At 40.4% G+C, this 27,860-nt stretch overlaps 1 protein-coding gene and 1 pseudogene across 1 annotated transcript; one reads left to right on the plus strand and one right to left on the minus strand.

Moving 5' to 3' along the window:
- Nucleotides 1-309: 309 nt before the first annotated feature.
- Nucleotides 310-24,131, minus strand: LOC124093874 (neuromedin-U receptor 2-like). Its single transcript, XM_046446414.1, is given in 4 exon segments — nt 310-554; nt 3,242-3,367; nt 13,130-13,211; nt 23,466-24,131. Coding segments are annotated over 4 exon segments (1,119 nt in total).
- Nucleotides 19,597-20,773, plus strand: LOC124093870 (mitochondrial nicotinamide adenine dinucleotide transporter SLC25A51-like; annotated as a pseudogene).
- Nucleotides 24,132-27,860: the final 3,729 nt, after the last annotated feature.

The raw sequence follows: 27,860 nt of genomic DNA on the forward strand, positions 1-27,860 counted from the left end.
GCTTTGCCAGTCATGTCATCATGAAACCAGAAGAGACATGAGGCACTTAGGATGATGCAAAGATGACTACATATCTGAAAGCTCTTCAGTTTAGACCCAGATCCAGGACTGAGTTTCACAAACATTAACAAAGTACTAGGTACAGATTCATGAGTTCTCAGCACCATTTTATCTTCCTGTCATCACATGAGGAGGCAGAGATTATAGCCTGACCCTCCCTGCACTGCGGAGACATGGAGGAATGCACCTCAAAGATAAAAGGTGCCTTGTAGAGGTGGCATCTCTGAGAGTCCCTTTCATGGGGACGGTTCAGAGCTGAGAGTTGCAGATGGATGACTGTCAAGGCAGCTGGGGACCTGTGTCTTCAGTCAGCTTCAAAAGGTGGCGATCTGTCAGCAAGATGTTCTGCTGGCCTGCTGGCTTCCGTGAGTGATGCTGGGAGTACCATCTTTTGCAGGAAGGAGAGATCACTTTCTGAAATGATTCCTGAAAGCGGCAAGACAGCAGGCTATAGATGACAGGCTTGACAGCTGAGCTCAGGTAGAAGAAGACACCTGGAATAAGGGAGAGACGTGTGGAGAAACTGAGTGAGAGGCCCATTAGGCTGAAAGCATGAATATTTAACAAAGACCTGGAGTCTCTGGTGTTGGCTCTTTTGGAAGTGATGATATATACAAGACTTTCTTTGAGAATGCAAAAGGCTCTGAACTGATCTACCACCTGTGCACTTAGGACTCAAACATAAAAATTGCAATCCTCAAAAAGTTTAGGCTGGCGTAGGATCTCTCTTAGATAGTAACTTCCTTTGATCCCTACATAAAGAAAATGTTCCTATAACATTAATAAAAGATGTTTAAGAATTAGAGAAAAAATTTTTTCTCATTGTAATTTTACTTAAATATATAATTTGAAGCTGCAAGTGATGGAGGAAGGGTAAATCTACCAAGGATTAGTTCCTGCTGAGATTCCTGAAAAGCTCTTTTTTTTAAAAAAAAATTGTAGTTGTTGATGGACCTTTATATTATTTATTTATATGTGGTGCTGAGAATCAACCTAGTGCCTCACACATGCTAGACCAGTGCTCTACCACTGAGCCACAACTCCAGCCCACACTGAAAAGCTCTTTAAAGAATGGTTCTCTCAATGTCTTCTCCCTCCCTACCTTTCCTTGATGGCTCTTCCACCTTATTAAATCATTGTGTTTATCATTTATTTTGTCCATTTGCACTTTTCACATAACCATTTTCCTGTTTCTTATACTCTTCCTTATTACCATGTCCTGTGTTATGTCTCCTAGGTTTAATGAGTGTAAGAATGGGAATCTTAGGACCTCGTATCTGTCATATCTGTCAAAGCAAGAAACTGAAACTGAAACACACTGGCATTTCAGTTTCTTCCAAACTGTGAAATGGGGAATAAAAATTTAGAGAAGCACCGGCACTTCAATTTTCTCCTAGTTATAAAATGAAGAAAAATTTCAGCCTAGCTCATTTTCCCTCACTATTGTGAGCAGCTGTGTCATGATACCATCCATGGGGGGCTGAGATTATAAAGCAACTCAGAGGTACAGTGGTCAGCACACTCCTTGTTACCTTTGCTAACATGATCCACAGCAGTCAGAGTGCCACATGCCATGTGTACAGGTGGGCAGGGAGGAATACAAAAGGAGATGTTACTATTGACTGTTTGTTCATTCATGAAATAAATACTAACTGAACCCTTACTAAGTGCCAGGAACTTCAAGGCACAAGTGAATTGTCTTAACAACTTCAGATAGTATCATTCAGATGAAATCCATGGCTAAATTCAATAATTTATGGCACAATTTCTGTTAAGAGCAAACCATGAGCTATTAAGTCCTGCTATAGCAGTTTACATAATGGGGTAAACACAATGACAAGGATTCATCCATTTGGTGGGTGTGGCTGGGCTTCATCCTGACCTTGAGATGAGTGGGTGATGAGAAAGAAGGTCGTTGGTTGCAATTCTCTGTCTTTAATAGACAGAAACCTGAGCTTAAAGTTCAGTTATTTGGGGGTGAGTCCTGGGTCTAATATTTACCAGCTGAGTGCCTTGGGCAGTCACTTCTTCTAGTAGTAAAGCAGACCAGGGACCCCCACTTAGAAGACCCTTACCATAATTACACAGAAGCCCCCACCATGTTTGTAACATATGAGTTTCTCTTCTTGTCAGAAAGATTTTTTACAAAGGGTATCAACAAGATATCAGCAAAAATTTTGGCAGAGGGCATGGTGGTTTGAATTTCCCTCTTGTTTATAAAGGCTAGATTTGCAGGGGGAAAAAATAAACTTGTAAAACCTCTGTCTGACATAGGAATATGGGACAAAGAGTATGACCCCTCCCACTACATGTAATCATCCCACTAACTATAAATCTAAAAGAATTTCCAGATTTGGGATCCAGAGATTTTTTTAGGCATTAACTTCCTCTGGACCTCTGCAGCTAATAATCCTGCTTCCTAAAAATTCCGCAGGTGACCAGCCTCTTCTGTCCTAGATTAGCAGATCTGGATTTATTTTTACTATAAAATGGTTTACGATAATATCTACTTAACAACTTGTGATTATAGAAATACAAGTGGCATTTATAGGCTAAAACCTCTGTAACACTCACTGACTGACTGCCTATCATCAGAGCCTGGTGTCTAGAGCAGACGCTATTTTCATTTTACAGCCAAGGAAACTCTGGCATGAAGGCAGCCAGAGGCTCAGCTCACTCAGAGCATTGAAGTGGAATTGGGGTACCAAGCCAGGTGCTCTGACTTGGTGACTTTCCACCAATATTTCTTCCATCTTCTGATGGTAGTATCCTGGACAAGGAGAGTTACAGTCACCTACAAGCAGATCTTGATGCCCATGAACACCTTTTGGCTGCTTTCATGAGGCCATAGGAGATGACAGGGACATGGTGTTCACTAAATAAGAACAAATCCGATCCCATGGCCCTTGGAGGGGAAACCAAAGAAAGCACCCCGGACTGTTTTCCTGCTGCAATCCTCACACTTCAGGTATTTCATGAGGCAGCCTTGAAATCAGACGGCTGTTTCTTTGGACCAGCAACATGTCTAGTCAATCTGTGCCTAAAATTGAAACCAAGTTGTCTTCACTCCAGGAGGAAAGATCCCCATGATAGTTTGCTCTACTCTAGCAGGCGAGCAAGCTGTAGGAAAAGCTGCAGTTGTCCAGGCTCTTATCACACAGGCAAAACAGCTAAAGTTTACCTGACACCACATGGAGGAGGTTGAACACAGCAGCCAGGGACTTGGTCCACTCCTCCACGAAGCTGAAGAAGAGGCGATGAATGTGGATTGGGGCCCAACAGATGGCAAATGCTAAGAACAAGACAACTGAAACAGAGGATAAATGCTAGAGGAAAAGTCAGTGCAGACAAGGATAGGTACAGGCTGCTCACTAAGTCATCCATTCCTTCTAGCAGCTTTTCTCTCCACCTGGGTTAACCCACAATCCTTACAAGCAAGCTAGATCCCATGGAGCCCTTCATGGAAAATTCAAATGTAAGAGCTCAGTGTGTAGAATGTAAGAACAGTTTTCTACATACAAGATTTCACAAAACGTTTTCTTTAGAATATTTAGCATAGATCTGAATTATTTTAAACTTTTGAAAGTAATCTATTGTGGAAAATCAAGTTCGCTAGAGTCATGTAAACATATAAATAAATGGTTGGGATCAAGCAGTTGGAGTTCTCTAAAACTGTTAATAACAAACTATTAAATGTTTATGTGCATTCATCTTGTTACTCTAGAAATAAAAGTTTCTCTAAATTTGATCATATAAAATTCAGTGAGTGGGGAAAGAGAAAGAAAAAATAACTCCAAGCATAATATCACTTTATATGTATCTTTTGATTGAGAGGGATGTGTCTATTATATTAAACATTTTTTAATATTTTATTTTTTAAACATTTTATTGCTAGAGCACAGAATTCCTTCCAATTTCTAATTTTTGGTGCTCAAAACATTGATTAGCACTGCTGTAGTTTTTCTTCTGAGCATTTAAACTCCATAAAGATAGATATGTATTTTTAATCTTATGGTGATTGGAAGATGTTCCTTTGCTGTGACATGCTACTTCAGATTTATCCCTAAATAATCTAATGGGCGGGGGAAAGAGTACAGATAAAACAACACTAGTGAGGAGTTGGTAATTTCTGGAGCTGAGTGATGGCACATGGCACTGATATTACAGTGCTCTGTACTTGTGAGCACTTTTGAAGTTGTCAGAGTGGATAGCACATGTATTTCCTGCTGGAATGAAACCCACTCCGAGTAAGTCATCTGCCTGTGCTGTGGTTTCAGGGATATGGAAACTCCTGAGTTTACCCCCCAAGGAGTTCTCAGTCTGCTCGATTCTGACTGTAACTTCTCTTACCTAAACTTTTAATTCCAGCAGAAATTGAAGCTCTCTTAGAGAAAAGACATTATGTTATATTTTGTTACTGTGACTTTTATTGTGATACAAGTCTTTTTGTGAGTAGATTATGATCAAAGAGGAGAGAAAAAAAAATGAAGGTTAGATTTGTTGCCAGCAAAAGTCATGTACCAATAGGAGCTAAAACATCCCCAATAAAATAATTATGAGCATCAAAAGACCAACATCAATGACTTTGCGGGGATTTTTTTAGTCAAATGGCACATTACCACATGTGTTCTGTATGCATATTTACCTTGAGGATTCATTTCTTTTGAATATTCACTTTTTTTTTTTTTTTTTTTTTTAATTTTTTATTGTGGGTTGTTCAAAACATTACAAATTTCTTGACATATCATATTCCACACTTTGATTCTAGTGGGTTATGAACTCCCACCTTCACCCCATACACAGATTGCAGATTCACATCAGTTACACATCCATTGATTTACAAATTGCCATACTAGTGTCTGTTGTGCTCCGCTGCCTTTCCCATCATCCACCCTCCCCCCTCCCCACCTCTCCCCTCCCCTCCCCTCCTCTCTCTCTACCCCCTCCACTGTATAACCCTGAGGGTCTCCTTCCATTACCGTGCAATTTACCTTCTCTCTCCCTTTCCCTCCCACCTCTCATCCCTGTTAAATGTTAATCTTCTTCTCCTGTTCTTCGTCCCTACTCTGTTCTTAGTTACTTTCCTTATATCAAAGAAGACATTTGGCATTTGTTTTTTAGGGATTGGCTAGCTTCACTTAGCATAATCTGCTCTAATGCCATCCATTTCCCTGTAAATTCTATGATTTTGTCATTTTTTAATGCAGAGTAATACTCCATTGTGTATAAATGCCACATTTTTTTTATCCATTCGTCTATTGAAGGGCATCTAGGTTGGTTCCACAGTCTTGCTATTGTGAACTGTGCTGCTATGAACATCGATGTAGCAGTGTCCCTGTAGCATGCTCTTTTTAGGTCTTTAGGGAATAGACCAAGAAGGGGAATAGCTGGGTCAAATGGTGGCTCCATTCCCAGCTTTCCAAGAAATCTCCATACTGCTTTCCAAATTGGCTGCACCAATCTGCAGTCCCACCAGCAATGTACAAGTGTACCCTTTTCCCCACATCCTCTCCAGCACTTGTTGTTGTTTGACTTCCTAATGGCTGCCAATCTTACTGGAGTGAGATGGTATCTTAGGGTGGTTTTGATTTGCATTTCTCTGACAGCTAGAGATGTTGAGCATTTTTTCATGTACTTGTTGATTGACTGTATGTCCTCCTCTGTGAAGTGTCTGTTCAGGTCCTTGGCCCATTTGTTGATTGGGTTGTTTGTTCTCTTATTGTCTAATTTTTTGAGTTCTTTGTATACTCTGGATATTAGGGCTCTATCTGAAGTGTGAGGAGTAAAGATTTGTTCCCAGGATGTAGGCTCCCTATTTACCTCTCTTATTGTTTCTTTTGCTGAGAAAAAACTTTTAGTTTGAGTAAGTCCCATTTGTTGATTCTAGTTATTAACTTTTGTGCTATGGGTGTCCTATTGAGGAATTTGGAGCCCGACCCCACCGACTGTAGATCGTAGCCAACTTTTTCTTCTATCAGACGGCGCGTCTCTGATTTGATATCAAGTTCCTTGATCCATTTTGAATTCACTTTTGTGCATGGCGAGAGAAAGGGATTCAGTTTCATTTTGTTGCATATGGATTTCCAGTTTTCCCAGCACCATTTGTTGAAGATGCTATCCTTCCTCCATTGCATGCTTTTAGCCCCTTTATCAAATATAAGATAGTTGTAGTTTTGTGGATTGGTTTCTGTGTCCTCTATTCTGTACCATTGGTCCACACGCCTGTTTTGGTACCAGTACCATGCTGTTTTTGTTACTATTGCTCTGTAGTATAGTTTGAAGTCTGGTATCGCTACACCGCCTGATTCACACTTCTTGCTTAGCATTGTTTTTGCTATTCTGGGTCTTTTATTTTTCCATATGAATTTCATGATTGCTTTCTCTATTTCTACAAGAAATGCCATTGGGATTTTGATTGGCATTGCATTAAACCTATAGAGAACTTTTGGTAATATCGCCATTTTGATGATGTTAGTTCTGCCTATCCATGAACAGGGTATATTTTTCCATCTTCTAAGATCTTCTTCTATTTCTCTCTTTAGGGTTCTGTAGTTTTCATTGTATAAGTCTTTCACCTCTTTTGTTAGGTTGATTCCCAAGTATTTTATTTTTTTTGAAGATATTTTGAATGGAGTGGTTGTCCTCATTTCCATTTCAGAGGATTTGTCGCTGATATACAGGAATGCCTTTGATTTATGCGTGTTGATTTTAAATCCTGCCACTTTGCTGAATTCATTTATTAGCTCTAATAGTTTCTTTGTAGAGCCTTTTGGGTCTGCTAGATATAGAATCATATCATCTGCAAATAGTGATAATTTAATTTCTTCTTTTCCTATTTTTATGCCTTTAATTTCTTTCGTCTGTCTAATTGCTCTGGCCAGTGTTTCGAGAACTATGTTGAAGAGAAGTGGAGAGAGAGGGCATCCCTGTCTTGTTCCAGATTTTAGAGGGAATGCCTTCAGTTTTTCTCCATTCAGAATAATGCTAGCCTGAGGCTTAGCATAGATTGCTTTTACAATATTGAGGTATGTTCCTGTTATCCCTAGTTTTTCTAGAGTTTTGAACATAAAGGGATGCTGTACTTTGTCAAATGCTTTTTCCGCATCTATCGAGATGATCATATGGTTCTTATTTTTAAGTCTATTGATGTGGTGAATAACATTTATTGATTTCCGTATATTGAACCAGCCTTGCATCCCAGGGATGAATCCTACTTGATCATGGTGTACAATTTTTTTTTTATATGTTTTTGTATCCGATTCGCCAGAATTTTATTGAGGATTTTTGCATCTAGGTTCATTAGAGATATTGGTCTGTAGTTTTCTTTCTTTGAAGTGTCTTTGTCTGGTTTAGGTATCAGGGTGATGTTGGCCTCATAGAATGAATTTGGAAGTTCTCCCTCCTTTTCTATTTCCTGAAGTAGCTTGAAAAGTATTGGTATTAGTTCTTCTTTAAAGGTTTTGTAAAATTCTGCTGTATACCCATCGGGACCTGGGCTTTTCTTAGTTGGTAGTCTTTTGATGGTTTCTTCTATCTCCTCAATTGATATTGGTCTGTTTAGGTTTTCTATATCCTCCTGACTCAATCTGGGCAGATCATATGACTTAAGAAATTTATCTATGCCTTCACTATCTTCTAATTTATTGGAGTATAAGGATTCAAAATAGTTTTTGATTATCTTCTGTATTTCTGAAGTGTCTGTTGTGATATTGCCTTTTTCATCCCGTATGCTAGTAATTTGAGTTCTCTCTCTTCTTCTCTTCACTAGCATCGCTAAGGGTATGTCGATTTTGTTTATTTTTTCAAAGAACCAACTTTTAGTTTTGTCAATTTTTTCAATTGTTTCTTTTTTTCGATTTCATTAATTTCAGCTCTGATTTTAATTATTTCTTGCCTTCTACTTCTTTTGCTGTTGTTTTGCTCTTCTTTTTCAAGGATTTTGAGATGAAGTATGAGATCATTTATTTGTTGGTTTTTTCTTTTTTTAAGGAATGAACTCCAAGCAATGAATTTTCCTCTTAGAACTGCTTTCAATGTGTCCCATAGATTCCGATATGTTGTGTCTGTGTTTTCATTTATCTCTAAGAATTTTTTAATTTCCTCCTTGATGTCTTCTATAACCCATTGATCATTCAGTAACCTATTGTTCATTCTCCAATTGATGTATGCTTTTTCCTTCCTTCTTTTATCGTTGATTTTCAGTTTCATTCCATTATGATCAGATAAGATGCATGGTAATATCTCTACTCCTTTATATTGTCTAAGAGTTGCCCTGTGACATAATATATGATCTATTTTTGAGAAGGATCCATGTGCTGCTGAGAAAAAAGTGTAACTGCTTGATGTTGGGTGGTATACTCTATATATGTCAATTAGGTCTAGGTTATTAATAGTGTTATTGAGTTCTATAGTTTCCTTATTCAACTTTTGTTTGGAAGATCTGTCCAGTGGCGAGAGAGGTGTGTTGAAGTCTCCCATGATTATGGTGTGGTGGTCTATTAGACTCTTGAACTTGAGAAGAGTTTGTTTGACGAACATAGCTGCACCATTGTTTGGGGCATAAATATTTATGATTGTTATGTCTTGTTGGTGTATGGTTCCCTTAAGCAGTATGTAGTGTCCCTCTTTATCTCTTTTGATTAACTTTGGCTTGAAATCTATTTTATTTGATATGAGTATGGACACGCCTGCTTGTTTCCGAAGTCCATATGAGTGATATGATTTTTCCCAACCTTTCACCTTCAGCCTATGTATGTCTTTTCCTATCAAATGCGTCTCCTGTAGGCAGCATATTGTTGGGTCTTGTTTTGTGATCCATTCTACTAGCCTGTGTCTCTTAATTGGTGAGTTTAAGCCATTAACATTTAGGGTTATTATTGAGATATGGGTTGTTCTTCCAGCCATATTTGTTTATTTCTGTTACTAAACATTGTTTGTTTTCCTCTTTGATTGTTTCCCCCCCCCCTTTACTGTCCTACCTCCCACTGTTGGTTTTCATTGTTATTTTCCATTTCCTCTTCCTGTAATACTTTGGCTAGGATGTTTTGAAGAGATGGTTTTCTAGCTGCGAATTCTTTAAACTTTTGTTTATCGTGGAAGGTTTTAATTTCATTCTCCATCCTGAAGCTTAATTTCGCTGGATACACAATTCTTGGTTGGAACCCATTATCTTTCAGTGTTTGAAATATATTATTCCAGGATCTTCTAGCTTTCAGAGTCTGTGTTGAAAGATCAGCTGTTATCCTGATTGGCTTGCCCCTAAATGTAATCTGCTTCCTTTCTCTTGTAGCTTTTAAAATTCTCTCCTTATTCTGTATGTTGGGCATCTTCATTATAATGTGTCTAGGTGTGGATCTCTTATGATTTTGCACATTCGGCGTCCTGTAGGCTTCTAGGATTTGGGATTCTGTCTCATTCTTCAAGTCTGGGAAGTTTTCTTGTATTATTTCATGGAATAGACTGCTCATTCCTTTGGTTTGGAGCTCTGTACCTTCTTGTATCCCAATGACTCTTAAGTTTGGTCTCTTAATGTTATCCCATATTTCTTGGATGTTCTGCTCATGGTTTCTTAACAGTCTTGCTGAGCTGTCTATGTTCTTTTCCAGTTGAAATACTTTGTCTTCATTGTCTGATGTTCTATCTTCTAAGTGTTCTACTCTGTTGGTAGTATTCTCCATTGAGTTTTTAAGTTGGTTTATTGCTTCCTGCATTTCTAGGATTTCTGATTGCTTGTTTTTTATAACCTCTATCTCCCTGTATAGTTGATCCTTTGCTTCCTGGATTTGTTTGCATAATTCGTTGTCGAAGTGATCTTTCATTGTCTGATTTTGCTGTTTAATGTCTTCCTTGATACTCTAGATCATCTGAAGCATGTATATCCTGAATTCTTTATCTGACATTCCATCTGCTGCAGCTGTTACCTCTTCTAAAGTTGCGTTGACCTGCATTGCTTGTGGTCCTTTCTTTCCTTGTCTTTTCATACTGCTTGCGTATCTTTCCTGCAGGTGCGGGCGGCGGCTCTGCTCTCTCCTTATTCCAATTGGGGTGTCGTGGCTACCACGCCGGCAGGTCACTGGGCCTGTTCTGGGAGCTGGTGGCGGCTCTGTTCTGCCCCTACTCCAATTGGGGTGACGTGTCTGTCGTACCAGCAGGCCACTGGGCCTGTCCTGCTGGTCGGTCGCAGATCTGCCCACCTTTCGGGCACGAGTGGAGGCTCTGCTTTGCCCCTACTCCAATTGGGGTGTCGTGACTACCCCGCCTGCAGGATGCTGGGTCTGTTCCTGGCAAGGGAGGCGACTCTGCTCTGTCACTACTCCAATTAGGGTGGTGTTTGTACCCCGCCGGCAGGCTCCTGGGCCTGATCCGCCCGTCTGTTGTAGGTCTGCCTACCTTGAAGGCGCGGGCGGCGGATCTGCCCTGCCCCTCCTACCACGCCTGCGGACCCCTGGGCCTGATCTGCAGGTTGATCACTGGTCTGCTCACCCTGCGGGCACGGGTGGCGGTTCCGCTCCACCCCCACTCCAATTGGGGTCACGTGACCACCACACCGGCAGGGCCTGATCCGGGCGTGGGATAAGGATCTGCTCTGCCCCTACTCGAGTTGGGGTGACGTGTGTACCACACTGGCAGGCCACTGGGCCTGACCCGCCAGGCTGTCACAGGTCTGTTTACCTTGCAAGCGCGAAGGGCGGCTCTGCCCTGCCCCTCCTACCACGCCCATGTACTACTGGGTCGTGGGTCTGCCCACCTGGCGGGTGTGGGTGGCGGCTCCGCTCCGCCCCCTCTCCAATTGGGGTCACGCGGTCACCACGCTGGCGAGCTGCTGGGCCTGCTCCGGGCGCTGGCGGCGGCCCGGCTCCTTCCCTCTGGCTCGAGGACAAATTGAGGAGACTCGGGTGACTGAGCCTCACCCCCCTTACCAGGAGACCAACTGCTTATGTCACCGCTGGTATTGATGAAGATCTCTCCTCCACCGCTTTCTGCTGACATCAGATCTCTGCCATGTTGGTATCCTATGCGAATGGCAGCATTTCGTTCCCCTTGCCAGGCAACCCAAGCAATGGGTGAGTCCTGACCTGCCCTCAGCAGGACCCGGACCGAGACGCAGTTTCCGCGGGCTCCTAGCCCCGGTCCAGGGAAGTTCCGGGAGCCGGAACTCGGCCGCTCCGTGCTCGGTGTAAGCTCCTATAAGTGTAGGCTCCAAGAAGCAGCCCCCGCGGGCTCAGTTCCGGGAGCCGGAATTCGGCCGCTTAGTGTTTGGTGTATGCTCTGATAGTAGCAGGGTCCAAGAAGCAGCCTCCGCGGGCTCCGCAGCCCTGAGCCAGGGCGGTTCCGGGACGGTTCCGGGAGCCGGAACTCGGCCGCTCTGTGCTCGGTGTAAGCTCCTATAAGTGTAAGCTCCAAGAAGCAGTCCCCGCGGGCTCAGTTCCGGGAGCTGGAATTCGGCTTCTTGGTGTTTCGTGTTTGCTCTGATATTAGCAGGGTCCAAGAAGCAGCCTCCGCAGGCTCCGCAGCCCGGAGCCAGGGCGGTTCCGGGACGGTTCCGGGAGCCGGGACTCGGCCGCCCCGCGCTCCGTGTTCACTCCGATAAGATCAGATTTTAAGAAGCCCCCAGGCGCTGAACCCTAGCAATCTGTCTGCAAGCCGCAGGCGAATTGCAGCCTGAAATTACCTGTTCTATGGCTGAATGAGCTGCGGTCAGTCAAAAACAGGTGTGGTGACGTCAGTTTACCAACATGGTGGCTGCTGGCCTCCTCTGTGGTCTGACCGGTGTGGAGAACCGAGATGGACCGCTTCCTTCCCCGTCTCGAACCCAGAATTCAGCCCTGAGTGCGGTGCTTGCGCGTCTGGCAGAAACTGCAGCGCTGTAACCCTGCGTCTCTATCCCAGCGCGCCTTGCAGACTCTAGCCGCGGGGCGATTTGCTGAATAAGCAGTGTTACCCTCCGTGCGACAAACCTCTCGCGTTTGAGTCCCCGTAGCCGATCCTCATGCGATGGAAATCCTTCCTCCAGGTTCCGGCGCACCCCACTATTGCTGGAAATTCCTAACAAGATATCTTTTAGCCGTCCTGACTTGTCATACTCCCACACAGTGAAGCAGCACACGGGGGTAATGCACTCCCCTCGCCGCCATCTTCGAATATTCACTTTTAATTTGGAAAGTACATGAGAAATCTCTCCCTTGTCAGAAAATCTCATGAACTAGTACTGGACTAGATTGATGAAATAAATATATATTTTGATAATATTATTTTTGGAGAGTATGGATTAGTACCTGGGGGATTTCTTTTAAACATTTTATCTATACAAAAGTATACTTTTTGATACAAAGTTACAGATTGTCTTCATGGAAAGACTAGTTAGAGGTATTCCTGGCCAGATGTTCCTAATCGGGAGTCCATGCGTCAGCATGTGTGTCCATGTGTGAGCATCAGGGGGTCATGATCCCCAGAAATGAACTATAAAATAATTTGTGCCTGAGCATTTAAATGTGTTTTGGTTGCAGAGTCCACTGCTTTATCATATTTTTAAAGAAAGTCATAACACAAACAGGTTAAAAGCCTCCTGTTGAGTTTGTAGAGGGGAAATGGTGCTGGGAGTCTGAGAGTGAATGTGACCTCCCACACAGGTCAGGGAGGGTCCTCCAGTGAATACATGTAGCATATGGTTCTAAGGATTCCAAACTAAAAAGGAAACTACAAGACAAGTACCAGAAACTTGAATTAGACACTAGACTGAGATGCTAGACTGCACAGCGGCACATGCCCATAATCCCCCCTGACTCAAGAAGCTCAGGCAGGAGGATGCAAGTTCAAGGACAGACTCAGCAACCAAGAGAGGCAATGTCTTGGAATAAATTTTAAAAGGAAAGAGCTGGGGATGTAGCTCAGTGGCAAAATGCCCCTGGGTTCAATTCCCCCTACCACAGGTCGGGGTGTGGGTCAGGGAAGACTAGGACGGACGTTTCAGGGAAATTTAGAGCCTGACCCAAGCAGCACTGGTCAGAAACAAATGCAAGTCCTTTGCTCTTGCAAGCAAAAGAAAAGAAAATATAAAGTGAGGACTTACAGAGCATCTTGTATCTTTTTCTGGCGGGTCTATGGATAACTCCAGTCACTTTATCTGCCTCAAGGAATTTATTTTTCTTCAGCTGAAAGGGAAATGGAGAGAGATGGTAAGAACAGGAAGCATTTTTTTTTAAGATATGAAAAGTATAATTCTAATGCTAATTTTGAAAATGAACTAAATCAGATTTAGAGGAATGTAAGAACATGTTATAAGTTTAACAGTAAATTGGAAGCAGAATTTGATCCAGGTCACTGAACTTGACTGGATACATGCTACTTTGTATTTTGCCAGACTGTATAGTGGGTTCCCTCATGGCAATACAACCAGTTTTTATTTACAATTTGATAGAGCACTAGTTCTGTGGTATATTAATAAGTGTTTCCTAAAAAATGTTAGCATTTTTTTTTAACTTCAGAATTTATCTAGGCCTTTCCATTCACTCATTCATTTATTCACTTTTAGATGTCTATTAGAGTGAAGTCCCTCTGCAGGTGGGAGCCAGGCAGTAGAAAACAAAAGTAGGTACTCTTCCTGCCTCATGTAGGTTATAAGTCCCATGGTGGGTCTTCTAGAGCCTTTGATATGCTCATGAGCATTAGGATCCTTCAAGGGGAAATGGGGTACCATCCCTCCCCACTGTCCAAACCCACATCTTCCATTTCATCCCAGCCAAGGGAAGAAGAGTTTGACTAGATGCCTTCCCCAAATCCTCATCAGTGAATTGCCTGGAACCATACTGACAAGATAATTTGCTGTTTTCTTGTTTTAAAATAAATGCATGTTTTTCTGAGTTTAGGTGTTAAAATGTATTCATCCTAATTGGACTAGACCTCTGAATATTTCAGATATCAACACTGCCTGAACATCAAACTTTCCTGCCCAGTTCAAGTTCCACCTACTCCTGGAAGACTTTGGTGTCTACATTATCTCATTGTGCTCTCTCCTTCCTCCTGACTCCCATAGAACTAAAGATCTTTATTATTGATCTAGTTGTGATTTTTTTCTTTCTAATTTATGTTTATTTTTATTTGTGGGGATATTCAGCCAGAAAATGGGAATTTTAAGGATCCATGATAAAATATAGTCAAATGTATTGAAATTAATATAGTATATACTTACCTGTTGATTCCCTAGAATTTATTTTATCAGTAGCATCCTAATTTTCTTGTAGTAGTTTACTCCTTCCCCATACCCAGTCATTAGTTTGGATGAGAATGAACCCAACTCTGGCTCCAGGAATTGTCCTTAAGTTACTGAGGCACACATACTGTCTTAGTCCACAGTTACAGTGACTTGATAACTGGGTCCAGCAACCTTTCACATATTTGCTTATATTCTGGAAATGGAAATTTGATTTCTATTTCTATTGGGACAGCAGGAGACAGCCTTTCTTCTCTGAATGTAAGGTCTGAAATTCCATCAGCTACCTTTTATTTGTCAGAGAAGAGAATATGGAGCCACCAGTGTGCTGCTGTGTGGAGATGAGAGTTAAAAGCAGTACAATAGAAAGAAGAGTGAAGAAAGAGAAACAAGGCAGGTCCTCCATGTTGTGTGCTTTACTGGATTAATTTTTGCCAGGGGCCAGATCTACATACTGACTTTTCAGATCTCTGGCTCCTTTGTCTTTTGCAAGCCTGAGAAGAGGATTCCCTCATGGCAAAACAACAGTCCTAACTGAGTGAATAAGGCCATCCAGTGGAAGAAATTTTCCAATTATCCTATATTATCTCATGACTAAATTAGGATTAGTCTGACTTATAACTAGATTGATTCAAATTCAAGGCAAATAAGTAGTCAGTGTGATCCTGTGCACTAATGGAACATGGCTGTAAGAGGCTAGATGGCATTTCAAGGGAATATTTTAGAGGAGGTATTTAAAATGAGATGAGACCTGGAACAGTGTCTCAAAATTGCCTCTAAGGTTCAATAAATTGATATTCTGTCTCCCTAACAAATATATAAACTACTGGAAGACGGGTAGTTCTCATGACACCATGGGCCTAAGTGTCCACCTGGATGGCTAACAAGCTTGGCCATCTATCTCATGATGGTGAGAGGGTTCTATGCATGTGCCTATGTTTTTGTAAAGTAAGGGATTGAAGATGCTATGAGACGGGGCCCTTCGGAGTCCCCTAGAACTTGAAACAAAGGAATCGCTGTGCAGTGATTTAGAAATAAAAGAGGAAACTGAAGGTGTGGTAGGATGTTTTTAATACACACTCTTCCAGTGTTATTTAATAGTGTATCTCAGTGCCTGGAATTTGACACTCAGCAAATGACATCTAATGGCTATTATTGTGATTCTGGTTGTTGTTCCAAGCCCACTCAAAATACATAATGAAAACTGAATTTCTCTTAAATATAATTATTTATTTACATAAGTGTGACTTTGGTGTGTATTAGTGAGTTCCTTTTAGAAATTCTTTCTCCTGATATCACTCATGGAAAAGCAGTGCTGTCCTGATGCAAACCAGCAGTTAGATGCACTAAGAAAAATAAGTTCAGGGTTAAAGCAGCACATCAGACTACATCCTTCAGCAGTGCGTGGTCCATTAAGTCTCTTAATTATTTCTTGCTCTTAAAAATTCTAGCTATTATGAGATAGTTATTTCATAATTAATAATGACAAAATAATGAAGTCTATTAATCACTTCTTGGCTGGGTTTAACAGTTCTCAGTGGAAATACCTCTACCCCAAGGGATAAATTTCCTAAATATCAAGCAAACAGTTCACATGGCTCTTTTATGAACAGGCTCCCTGTGCAAGTGTGCTTTGCACTGAAAAAAAACGCCTGTTGTTATTTTGCATCTTCCTTAGAGGACAGCAACATGAGTCACTAACTGGAGGAAAAATGAAAATTAAAGTTTTATATATGTTATAAATTTTTTCAGAGTATTTGAGTGGTTTACATAATAGAATATAATTTGCCTAACCAATGTTACATGCTCTTTTTATTATTGAGTAATTTCATTTACTGTCAGATGTAGAACAAAGCAGGTATTCAATCATTAATTGCTTCTACCCTCTCACAAAGTTTTATTTCAAAACTTGGATAGCACAAAGAGGAGTAAAAACTATGGTCACTATAAGGAAAGTTCAGGAGCTTTCCTTCCTTCCCCACCCCCAGCTATAGAGCATCCAAGTGGCAGGGGAGTTCATGGGCCCGATTATCATTCAGTTTAGTCTTTTATCCTGTTCATTTTTTTTATAGTGATTGACATCATCCTACCAGATGTTTGTTTGCAGAGTTTATAGGGATTTCATTTCAGAACACCAAGATATAATAGATTTTGTGTAACTATCTCTACAATCTTAATGCAATCTATTTATCAAAAATTTACTTGTGTGTGTAGGTATGAGCATGTCTGTGTGTGTATGAGCACAACCCTGTCTGGCGCGGTTGGATTGTGCTGCAGTCCACACCTGCATCCTTTCAGTGCTAACACTAAAGTGGCTAAACTTTGAAACACAAGGACGAGGTCAGCTTTACCACACCCCCTCCTACGTGGGAAGGGACTTGCCCTGGCATCGTCTGATTTCTGTATCCATAACATGCTGCCCCAGGAGAGGGCCCTGTGGAGGATCAAGCCCTGGGATGAGGAGGCATCGCTGAGCCTTCTTCCTCCCTGGGCTTGTGAAGTCATCAGTTCTGGGCTTGCTGTCGTGGGACCCAAAGTCACACTTTTAGATTTGCCAAGAGCGTTAATAACTTTAAATATTTTTAGGATTGCTTGAATCTCTTTAAATATCATAGGTGAAATTATTCTTGTGAATTTGCTAAACTCTTACATCCTATCATTATTAGGAACATAAAACTGCCTGGGATGATTGAGATTTTTGTGAGGGGCATCCTGTGGAATCAGATGGTTCTGAGGATATATGTGTATGTGCTACTTAATGGGAATAGAAGAACTAATAGTATCAGTAGCAACCACATAATGAGGGCTTACTCTGCCCCAGGTATCTCTGTTTGCATTACCTCTATTTTGCAGTAATTGTACAGAGTAGATGTTATTCTCATTATATTAACCAGGAAACAGAGTCTCAGAGGGGTTGAGTCAATGGCAGAGTCAAGGAACTGTTATGTGTCAAGACTGAGTTGGGATTCAGAACTGATTGATCATAAACTCTGCATTTTTTTCCTGCTACTCGAATAAGTGGGAAAAAAAACAAGGGAGAGAAATGAAGTACAGTGGATGGGGTAGAGAGAGAAGATGGGAGGGGAGGGGAGGGGAGGGAGGATAGTAGAGGATAGGAAAGGCAGCAGAATACAACAGACACTAGTATGGCAGTATGTAAAAACGTGGATGTGTAACCGATGTGATTCTGCAATCCGTATACGGGGGAAAAATGGGAGTTCATAACCCACTTGAATCAAATTATGAAATATGATATGTCAAGAGCTATGTAATGTTTTGAACAACTAATGATAAAAAAATTTATTTTTTCAGACAATGAATCTGAACAACAAAAAATATTGTCTGTGCTTAGAAGTACCAATGATAGCTCTTATAAGTAGCAATAGTAACAGCCAAAACAAAAACTCAATTACTGAGCACCTTTAAAATATCAGAAACTTTGTGTTCATCATCTGCAAAATTCATAATAACATAATATCATAATAATGTTATTTAAAGATGATTTTCATTCCTGTTTTACAAACAAGGAACAGAGACCTAAAATGGCTGAAGATTTGCTCCAATAGATAACTGGTAGTTGATGGAGTTGAATTTTAGACCCAGGTCTACAGTATCCAGGTTCTAAATCTCAACCATTCCTTACTGATGAAAACTGGCAAAAGTGTTCCCAGATTTAGTGGTTTTAACTAATAATGCCTGAGGAAAAGGGTCCCACATTCCTAACTGGGGAGTCAAGCCAAGTAATGAACTTCTGTGGAATGTAAGAGAAGGGGTGCACATCTCTGAGTGTGCTTTCTTCCCAGCTTGAAAAGTGCCTGAGAAGGAAGGGAAGTGACTGTATTTAAAAGAAGTTCTGAGTCATTGAGATGGGAAACCTCTCCCACAATTAGATCAGCCTGCCTCTGGGGGCAGGGATGGAATGAAGCAAATTGGATCTTCCAACAGTTCTCAGAGGCATGCACCCAACTTCTATAGTTCATAGGACAAGTCAAGCTTTGATTTGGGGCAGAATGACCGCTTGCAAGGAGGACCAGCTGCCTAGATTGTTTCAGCTTTCAGTTTTGTTTCAATGTGGTAGATCTCGGGAGTCAAAGTCTCAGCACTTTGTTTTATGTAGAACTTATTGATATTAAATGGCTTGGTGTTTGAAGTTTTTTGTTTTTTTAATTGTAGATCAAAAAACCATTTCCAATGTTTGAAAAGTACAGAACTTGAAGCCCAGGAAAAGAGAAGTCCTTTAGCCTCATCCATTCACTGAGCTTATGGTTCAGATTAGGAGAAATAAATTAAGGAAACTACCAATATAGAATTACTAATTGTAATAAAGAAAAATCACTAGGGGCTCTGAGCACCTATAACATGGACTAGAGGACCCGGAGAACTTTCTTGACTAACTGTGACTGAGTATGACTTAGAGGATAACTAAGACTCTTTTTAACTCTTAGTGGACAGCAGGGATGTCTTAGGCAACAGGTACAAAATCCCAGCACAGCAGAGCTGAATTCTCAAGCTTCTAGAACACAGATATTACACTTGTTTCTAGAAAGAATTTCTGAGCAAGTGGCTCCTTTTCTGTTGTCCTCTGGTACCTGGGTAACTTCTCATCCATCCTTCCTGAGAATAGGATGTCATAAGTTGCATTACACCCAGAAACCAAACCTGGTACAATGAATCACAATGCATTCTGCTGTCATATATACCTAATTAAAATAAATAATTGAGTTAATATAAAAAATAAAACAAAGTTTAAAAAAAAATTTTAAATAGTAATGTTCAGCATGATGCTCTCTATATAAAATTGTTGACTTATGCTACCAGTCCAAAAATGTATATAAAGAAGTTTAGAAGGATATGCTCTAAAAATTAATATTCTTATATGCATGGGGTAAAATTTTTGATAATTTTATCTTCTTCTTTGAATATATGTGTTGTTTAAAGCTTTTACAATAAACATGTATAATAATTAAAAGAAGAAAAAAATAAAGAAAGCAAACGTGGGTGATTTCTAACCTGTTCTCTGTCACTTGTCACTCAGTTCCTGAGTTAAAAAAAAAAAAAAAAGCTAAGAGGACCAGGCCTGAGCTCACAGCTTCACTCATCATTGTCCTGTGGGTTGTTGACACTGGGCATGGGTCCTGGCACCCATGCCATGGAAATTCAGTTATCAAAATTTACCCCAGAAGACAGACCCTGACCAGCAACCGTAGAAGAAAATGGGAAAGATGCCAAAAAGCTGGCACCCCCCACAACAACCGGTTCAGCTGGTGTTCCAGGTACAAAGCCAAGGCCAGGCAATCACGAGGGTTCAAAGAAACATCAAAAACAACATGATGTTGCCAGAAGTTCATGAAAAAAGGCCACCAATCTTCAAAATAAGATATAGTGCCTCACATTACAAATGTTGGTGACATGAGGCATTAACTTTTGTGGCTGCTGCATAGCTTTCAACAATGTAACGACCACATTTCTCATTAAAAGATACCTTTTCAGCAGCAGCTGTATGGAATCAAAACCCACCATGACAGTGGCTTTGGAGGCTGAGGCAGAAGGATCCCAAGTTCAAAGTCACCCTTAGCCTCAGCAACTTAGAACCTGTCTCAAAACAAAAATAAAATAAAAAGGGCTGGGGATGTGGCTTAGTATTTGGATGCCCTTGGGTTCAATTCCTGGTACATACACACACACACACACACACACAAAAAAAAAAAAAAAAAAAAAAAAACACCACCCATATTTCTGTGCTTCAGTTGAGGGAGGGTAGATTTTGAAACTTGTACCATGGGATCTGTTCCCTCATTGATGCAGAAAACAACTGTAGCAGCACTCATGTTTGGTCTGTATGAAGACTCATCTTGCCTTCTCCAAAACCACCTCAATGCCCCAGAGTTTACAATTCAGGATATGACAATGACAGGGACAACAGAGTCCTTTTCACTCCTCTTCAGTCATAAGATAAATCCTCTCCTAGAACTTATCAATATCGTTTTCTCCAACACCAAACACTTATCTGGGGTCAATTTGGGGAAAATATTGAAATCTGAACAGACACATGTCGAAACATTTCAAGACCACAAGCATCATGACAAATCCACAAACACTTAGGCTTTCAGGGCATTGAAATGCTCTGGAATTGGAATGTATTATCTTGGCTTGGTGCCTATTCATTTTTGTAATGGATTCAGCAAGACGTTTGCTTTGATTTTTAAGGTCCCATTAAGGATCATCTGCCTACTGCAATGATTCACAGTGCTCATGTTTTCCATGACATTATCTGTGAACGTCTGTTGGGAACCATACTGTGATTGTTGTTTTTTCAATTAATGTGTGAAAACTCACATACAGTCTCAAACTGGTGGATTTTTAGTCTTTTCCAAAGGTTTTCAAACCAATCTGTCTAGAATGGGACAGGACACTGACAAGGCTTTTCAGAGGTGCCCATCTGAATTACCATCAGTCTCTCATCTCTTGGGTACTACTTATGAGTTCTTGTTAAAAGTTATATGAAAAACTTCATTAGGGAAGTGCCACTTGTCAACTTAAAAAGACCTAAGAAGAAAGTTTGGTCTTGTTCCTAATTGGCTCAAACACAAGTTGTTGTCCTTAATTCTAGGCTGCAAATAATGGGCAAAGCTACTTTCTTTAGGCCTCAACAACAAATAGTAAAAATTTTCAGTAGGAAAATCCAAGTCTTTCTTCTTGTTATTTTTGTTGTTTCTATCATGATCCAAGAGCTTTAGGCTAATTGCCTAGTACAGGCTGTCTATATGATGGTTTTTTACAGGGTAACCTAATAGCAAAGTTATATTTTTTTTCCCCAGAATAGCCTATTAAGTCTTCTGTATTGAAACATAAATGACTGTGACCAACTACAGAAAATACTCTAGGGCCCTGGAACTTCTTGGGTTGACTTTGTTACTCTGTCTCTTGCTTCTCTGATCTCAGTAGTCTTCACTGAACTTAGGCATATACATGCCAGGACAAAGGAACAGAACAGAGAAGAAAACCAGCTTATTAGGTATAGGCATTTCATGGTGAATTGTTGATGATAGTAATTATCCCAAGAGGTACTTAATTTCAAAACTACCCAGACTTTTTGTTTAGATATGGTAGAATCAAGTAGCTAACTACTTGATTTTCCCATTTTTGCTTTCTAGCTTAGAAATTTTTCTATTTAATTCTGAATGTGATCTTAAGCCTGAGAGGATATAACAGAATGAATTACTTACAACATAATTTAAATCATAATTCCATAGAGATTGTCCCCTTTAATCTGTTTGTTTAATTATTGGTGCCAACTTAGCAGAGAAATTTGGGAATTTTTTTTCCCACTTGAATAGTAATACATCATATTCAAGCATCCTGTTCTTTTGAAACTATTTTTAAAACATAAACACTTCCACAAACTTAAGAAAAAACATCAGTGACTTTATGACAATGAAACAAAGGTGACAGTTGGGTAAACATGTGTCTGTTCAGATTTCAATATTTCCCCCAAATTGACCCCAGATAAGTGTTTGGTGTTGGAGAAGATGATATTGATAAGTTCTAGGTGAGGATTTCTCTTATGACCGAAGATGTCTGAACATTTGTAGGTGTCTCTTCCTCTGAGATGCACAAGGCATTCTAAGACATGGCTGGGAGCTGCTCTGGGGTAACATATCACCAGGAGAATGAAGAGCCACCCTCCAAGAGGAAACTAACATAACACAGTGCTCTGTGTGATTAGGTATACTCCAGTGCTCAAAGGTCGGTGACACTGAAAATTTGTTCTTCTTTACATAGACCTTGATGTTCATCTTAGGGACAACATGTCTTCAAAAAGATTCACCTGTGGAATGATCCATTTTGAAAATTCTCTTTCTCAAGGTTGGACTCAGATGGGAGTATGTTAATTGTCACATAGAGTCAGAGCCATCTTAAAGCATAGGATGGACGTAACTATTTTGTTTTCTTTCCATTCATATCACACATGGCTCCCCCTCCCTCCCTAAAGGAATCACAGACCTCTAGCGTTAGATGGGGCCTTAGATGTGACCTAATGTGACCTTTTTATTTTATGAATGGAAAAGTCATTCAAGGAGAATTATGTGGCTTCCCTAAAAGCATATTCTATGTCAGCTGAGGTCCTGGGAGTATAAATCACTTCAAAGCTGTCACAAAAGCTACTTTCTTACACAGGTATAAAACTGTCACAGTCAAGACTTGTACCTCCATACATTTGGGGACAGAATATACCAGAAATTATATGGACTCAATCCTACCCTTGTCAAAGAAACTCAGCTTAATATAGTCCTAGAAATGGAAATTAAAAAGTGAAGGAAAGAAAGAATGAAGGAATTAGTTTCATGACACAAGAATAGGAAAGAAACATCTAATGACAGGAGATTTTGTAAATTAAGTAATATTTGCCTTAATTCCAGATGTCTCTTATTCACATTTTCTTTTTACTGTATCTCATGTGGTCTGTTTATCTCCCCACCTCTCTAATTCCACCTGATTAAGAGGAGAGCAGGTTGATCTTATTAAGGAGAAAAAAAAAAAAAAATATATATATATATATATATATATGTGTGTGTGTGTGTGTGTGTGTGTGTGTGTGTGTTTGATTTTTTGTTATTTCAACCACATGGTCAAAGCAACCACAATGAAGTATTTGACTTTATGTCTCAGATTATATAGTAGGTATCTATATTTCATGGTATACTCAGATCAAGTTCATAAAGAGGTCAATGTCAACACAGGCAGTAGATAGGAAAGAGACAGTAGGGTGTGGAAGAGTCCCTCAGTGTTTCTACCAAGCCCAGATGGCCTGATGCACTTATCTAAAGTGAGGCCCCACCTCAAACCTCCTGAAGCTGATTTCCCTGTGGGTAAGGTGTGCCTATTGGGACCCATAGTAAGTTTCCCAGCCAATTCTTATTAAAAAAGAAAAAAAAAACAATAACTTAAGATATGAGAACAAGTATAGAGGGAAGAATGATGGCAAATTATTAGCTATTGGAAACTGTATGTGGTTGTAGGTTTGCTACTTAGCTTTGGGCAAGTCCTTTAACTTTTTAATTTTCCATTTGAACTCATCCTATTTTCCTCCATGCTCCCTTCCAATTCTGACGTTCTCCAATTGTAAGTTTGTCTCTGAACTTTGGGGCAGTGAAATGAAGCAATGCTGCCCTGACCAGTTATCCTGGCTACTCACCCTGAGCCCCATCAGGTAGTAGAGGACACTGATGAGCGTCATGGGGAGGACGTAGAAGAGGAAGGAGGTGACCTGGATGAAGACATTGTAGATCCACATGGGCTCGATGACTGTACAGGTGGCAGAGCCAGGAACCCAGGTCTCACTGGGGATGTAGGGGACCCTAAAGCCATAGATGATGGTGCTGAGCACGGAGAAGATGAGGGAGAAGCCCCAGATAAGGCCAAGGATGCTGCGAGCCCTCCGGCAGGTGCTTTTCCGTTGGGCGTAGAAGGGGTGGAGGATGCCCAGGTAGCGCTCCACGCTGACCGCAGTGATGCTGAGGACCGAGGCGGAACACACGGTCTCAAAGAGAGCTGTCTTGAAGTAGCAGCCCAGGTGCCAGAGCAGGAAGGGAGAGTAGCTCCACATCTCGTAGACTTGCAGGGGCATTCCCAGCAGCAGGACCAGGAGGTCACAGACGGCCAAGCTGAACAGGTAGTAGTTTTTGGGTGTCTTCATGGCCTGGTCCCGAAGAATCAGCAGGCACACCAGAAGATTGCCCACCACCCCCACCACAAAAACCAGTACATACACCACTGCGAGAGGGAGAAAGAAGTGGCTGTGCCAAGGCCCGCAGAGGCAGCCCTCGGAACTGTTGAATGAGGCATTTTCAAGTTTTCCCATCACTGTCAGTAAAATCAAAGATCCCAGCGTTCCCTAGTATGAGGCTCAGTCCAAAGCAGAGCCAGATAGGAAAGAGAACGCAATCTAGAGCGCACAGACTAGGTGAAGGAGGCTGGGAGAGAGGAGCGCTGTGGTCTCCAGCTGGGGCTGCTCAGGCTGCAGAGCTGTGTGCAAGAGCCCTGGAGACAGAACCCTGGAGATGACAGAGCCCCGCCCGCCCCCCACAGGCTGCTGGCTGCAGAGCTCCTAGAAAATGCTGGACTACAGGATGTGCTGGTTTCCTGCGCTGGGAGCAGGGAGGAGGGAGATAGCTTTTTGCGAATGGGAAGCAGCTGGGAATGGAGCGCACACAGTCTATGACTCTGGAATAAATAAGCAGTGGGCAGGCAGTTCCCGCAATGCAGTTTGCCAAGTTTTGGGAAATACTGATGAGCGTCATGGTAAACATGTAGATTTGGATGGAAATACAAATGCAAGTTGTGCAGTGATAAGTAGCACAGTACAAATCACCCGTGATCCTTGTCACCTGTGAAACATGACAAAATGGAGCATCAATAGGTTTGTCAAATTATCTTTTCCCTTGCAGATTCAGAGCTCTCCAGAAAACATGATCAATGTGACATACAGATATAGAAATAGAGGAAAATAAGGAAATATCTTCAAACTCCCAGTCTTATTTCCTTATTTGCATCACTAATTTTATTTTATTCAACAAATAACTCTTGAGAATTCACTGTGTGCCAAGCTACATTTTGAGCTTTGTGAAAACATCAGTGAACAGGAAATGCAAGATCTCTACCCTTGATGATCTGCTGTTACATTAGGGAATTCTGAAAATACAAGTGAATTAATAAGCGAATACAATTTCAGATAATAACTGACAATTATTTATCAAGGGACAAACAAGTTTAGTTCAATATCACACTTTGGGCTGAGGTCAAAAGGATGAAAAATGAATCAATTTGAAATTGGGTATTATAATAACTCCAGCATTGCTCTTTGTGCTCAGGATTGCTTGGTATATTCTGGGTCTTTTCCATATAAAATTTAGGACTTTTTTCTCTAGTTCTGTGAAGAATGTCATTGGTAGTTTGATCCAAATAACATCAAATCTGTACGTGACTTTTTTTTTTTTTTTTTTTTGGTGGTGCTGGGGATTAGAACCCAGGGCCTTGTGTATACGGGGCAAGCACCCTACTAACTGAGCTATATCCCCAGCCTCCCGTGGGTCACTTCTTAAAGAGGACATTTTAGTATTAATTCTGGATGTCCATGAACATGGAAATTCTTTTCATACTAAGTGTCTACATCTGTTTTTTTTCTCAGCATTCTGTAATTTCCTTGTACAGATGTTTTACATTGGATAGACACATTCCTAGGTGTTTTTTAAAGCTATTGTGAATGGAATTATTTTCCTAATTTCTTAGTGGAGTCATTATTGGTATATAGAAAAGTGATTCTTTTGTGTTGTTTCTACTCACTCTGATTAGTTCATTTATCAGATCTATGTTCTTCCAGTGGAGTCTCTAGGCTCTTCTAAGTACAGGATCATATCATCTACAAATAGGCTTCCTTTGACTTCTTCCATTTCTATTTAAATCCTTTTTATTTTATTCTCTTAACTATATACTTTTGCTAAAAAGCAAGTACTCTACCAGGCATGGTGACTCATGCCTATAATCCCAGCAGTACAGGAGGCAGGAGGATCACAAATTCTAGGCCAGCCTCAGCAACTTAGCAAGGCTTGGAGCAATTTAGTGAGATTCTGCCTCAAAATAAAAAATAAAAGTGCTGAGGATGTTGCTCAGTGGTTAAGCCCCTGGGGGTTAAATTCTCATTTTGGGGAAAAAGAAATATATTCAAGCACTATATTGGAATGGTAAAAATGAACATCCTTCTCCTGTTAGAGAACATGATTTTAGTTTTTCCCAAATTATACTACAGAGCCATAGTAACAAAGACAGAATAGTTCTGGCATAAAAACAGGCACAAATGTCAAAGGAACAGAATACAAGTTGTAAAGATGAACCCTCACAGTTACAAGTCACCTGATTCTGTGATTAATGTGCCAAAAACACACATTGGAGAAAAGACAACCTCTGTAAAAATGGTACCAGGGAAACTGGATCACCATATGTAGAGGAATGAAACTAGACTCCCATCTCTCACCCTGTACAAAAGTCAACTCTAAATGCATCAAAGACCCAGGTGTAGGGCCCGAGAGTGTGCAACTTGGAGAAGACGACATAGAGGAAACACTCCAACGTACAGGTCGAGGCAACAGCTTCCTGAATAGGAATCCTATATCTCAGGAAGTAAAAGTAAGAATCAATAAATGGAATTCTATTAAATTAAAAAACTTTTCCATAACAAAGGAAACAGCAATGTAAAGAACAGGCTACAAAAATAAGAGAAAATCTTTCCAGCTACTCTACTAAGGGAGAAGTTATAGTCCAATTATGTGGAAAAACTCAACATCAAATTATCAAATGACCCATTCACAAAATGGGCACATGAACTAGACAGAAGCTTCTCCAAAAGTGTGCAAATGGCCAACAATTATATAAATATTTTTATAATATTTCAACATCTTTAGCCATCAAGGAATGCAAATCAAAAACTACCTTGAAATTCCATCTCTCTCTAGCTAAAATGACAATCATTAAGAATACAACAATAAATATTGGACAGGATGTGGGGGAAAGGAACTCTAATATACTGTTAGTTGGAATGTGCAACCACTATGGAAATCAGTTTGGATATTTCTCACAAAACAAAACTGGCAATATCATGTGATTCAGCTATACCACTCCTTGATATTAATCCAAAAGAATAAAAGTTAACATAGTTTGGAAATGCATGAATGCCCATGTGTATAGCAACATAATTCACCAAAGCCAAGTTAAGCAATCAGCCTAAGTGTTCATCAACAAATGAATGAATAAATGTTTGATATTCATACACAAGAGACTTTCATTCAGTCCTGAAAGACAAGATTGTCATTTGCATAAAAATATATAAAACCAGAAATCATGTTAAACAAAGTAAGCCAGACTCAAAGACAAGTGTGGCATGTTTTTTTGCTCATACATGGATGTTAGGGACTGAAACTCATTAAATTATAAATATACCCCAATGATACCCCACTGTTTTGTGTAACTAATATGCATCAATTAAAAAGTCAACCATAAAACCTAAAGAAGTATATTCCTAGTAAAAGGAATAACAAGTGCAAAGGACTTGAGGCAGAAAGGAGCCATATATCAGATATCAAGAAGACCTGGATAACTAGAACTTCATGACTGGTCAGGAGATTCTGAATGATTAGACTGAAGGGATTGGCAGAGATCAGATCATGGAATTTCATATACCATGATAAATAGCTTGAATATAATTTAAACTAGAGGGAATTTGGATCTGATTCAATCTGCAGGAAGAATTCTTTGGAAGTTTAGAGCAGAATTAAGGAAGGTGAGACCAATAAGAGATGGTAGTGGCTTAGATTATTATGCTAGCTATGAAGTTCAGAGAGATCTTTGGATTCAGGGATATTTTAGCAAGGAACAATACCTTGCCTGATTAGTAAGAATAAATCAGCCTTATATTCAAGAGATGCTTACTGAATGTTCTTTTTCCCCCCTTTTATTTGCTAAGTCAGGTGATGAAACCTGAAGACCAAAGAGCTAAAATGACTTATCTAAGAATAATATGTGAAAATGAGATGGTTGA

Source organism: Marmota monax, unplaced genomic scaffold, assembly GCF_021218885.2.
Source record: "Marmota monax isolate L192 unplaced genomic scaffold, Marmota_monax_Labrador192_F-V1.1 WCK01_AAM20220418_F8-fsc00188, whole genome shotgun sequence".
In the NCBI taxonomy this organism is placed as follows: domain Eukaryota; kingdom Metazoa; phylum Chordata; class Mammalia; order Rodentia; family Sciuridae; genus Marmota; species Marmota monax.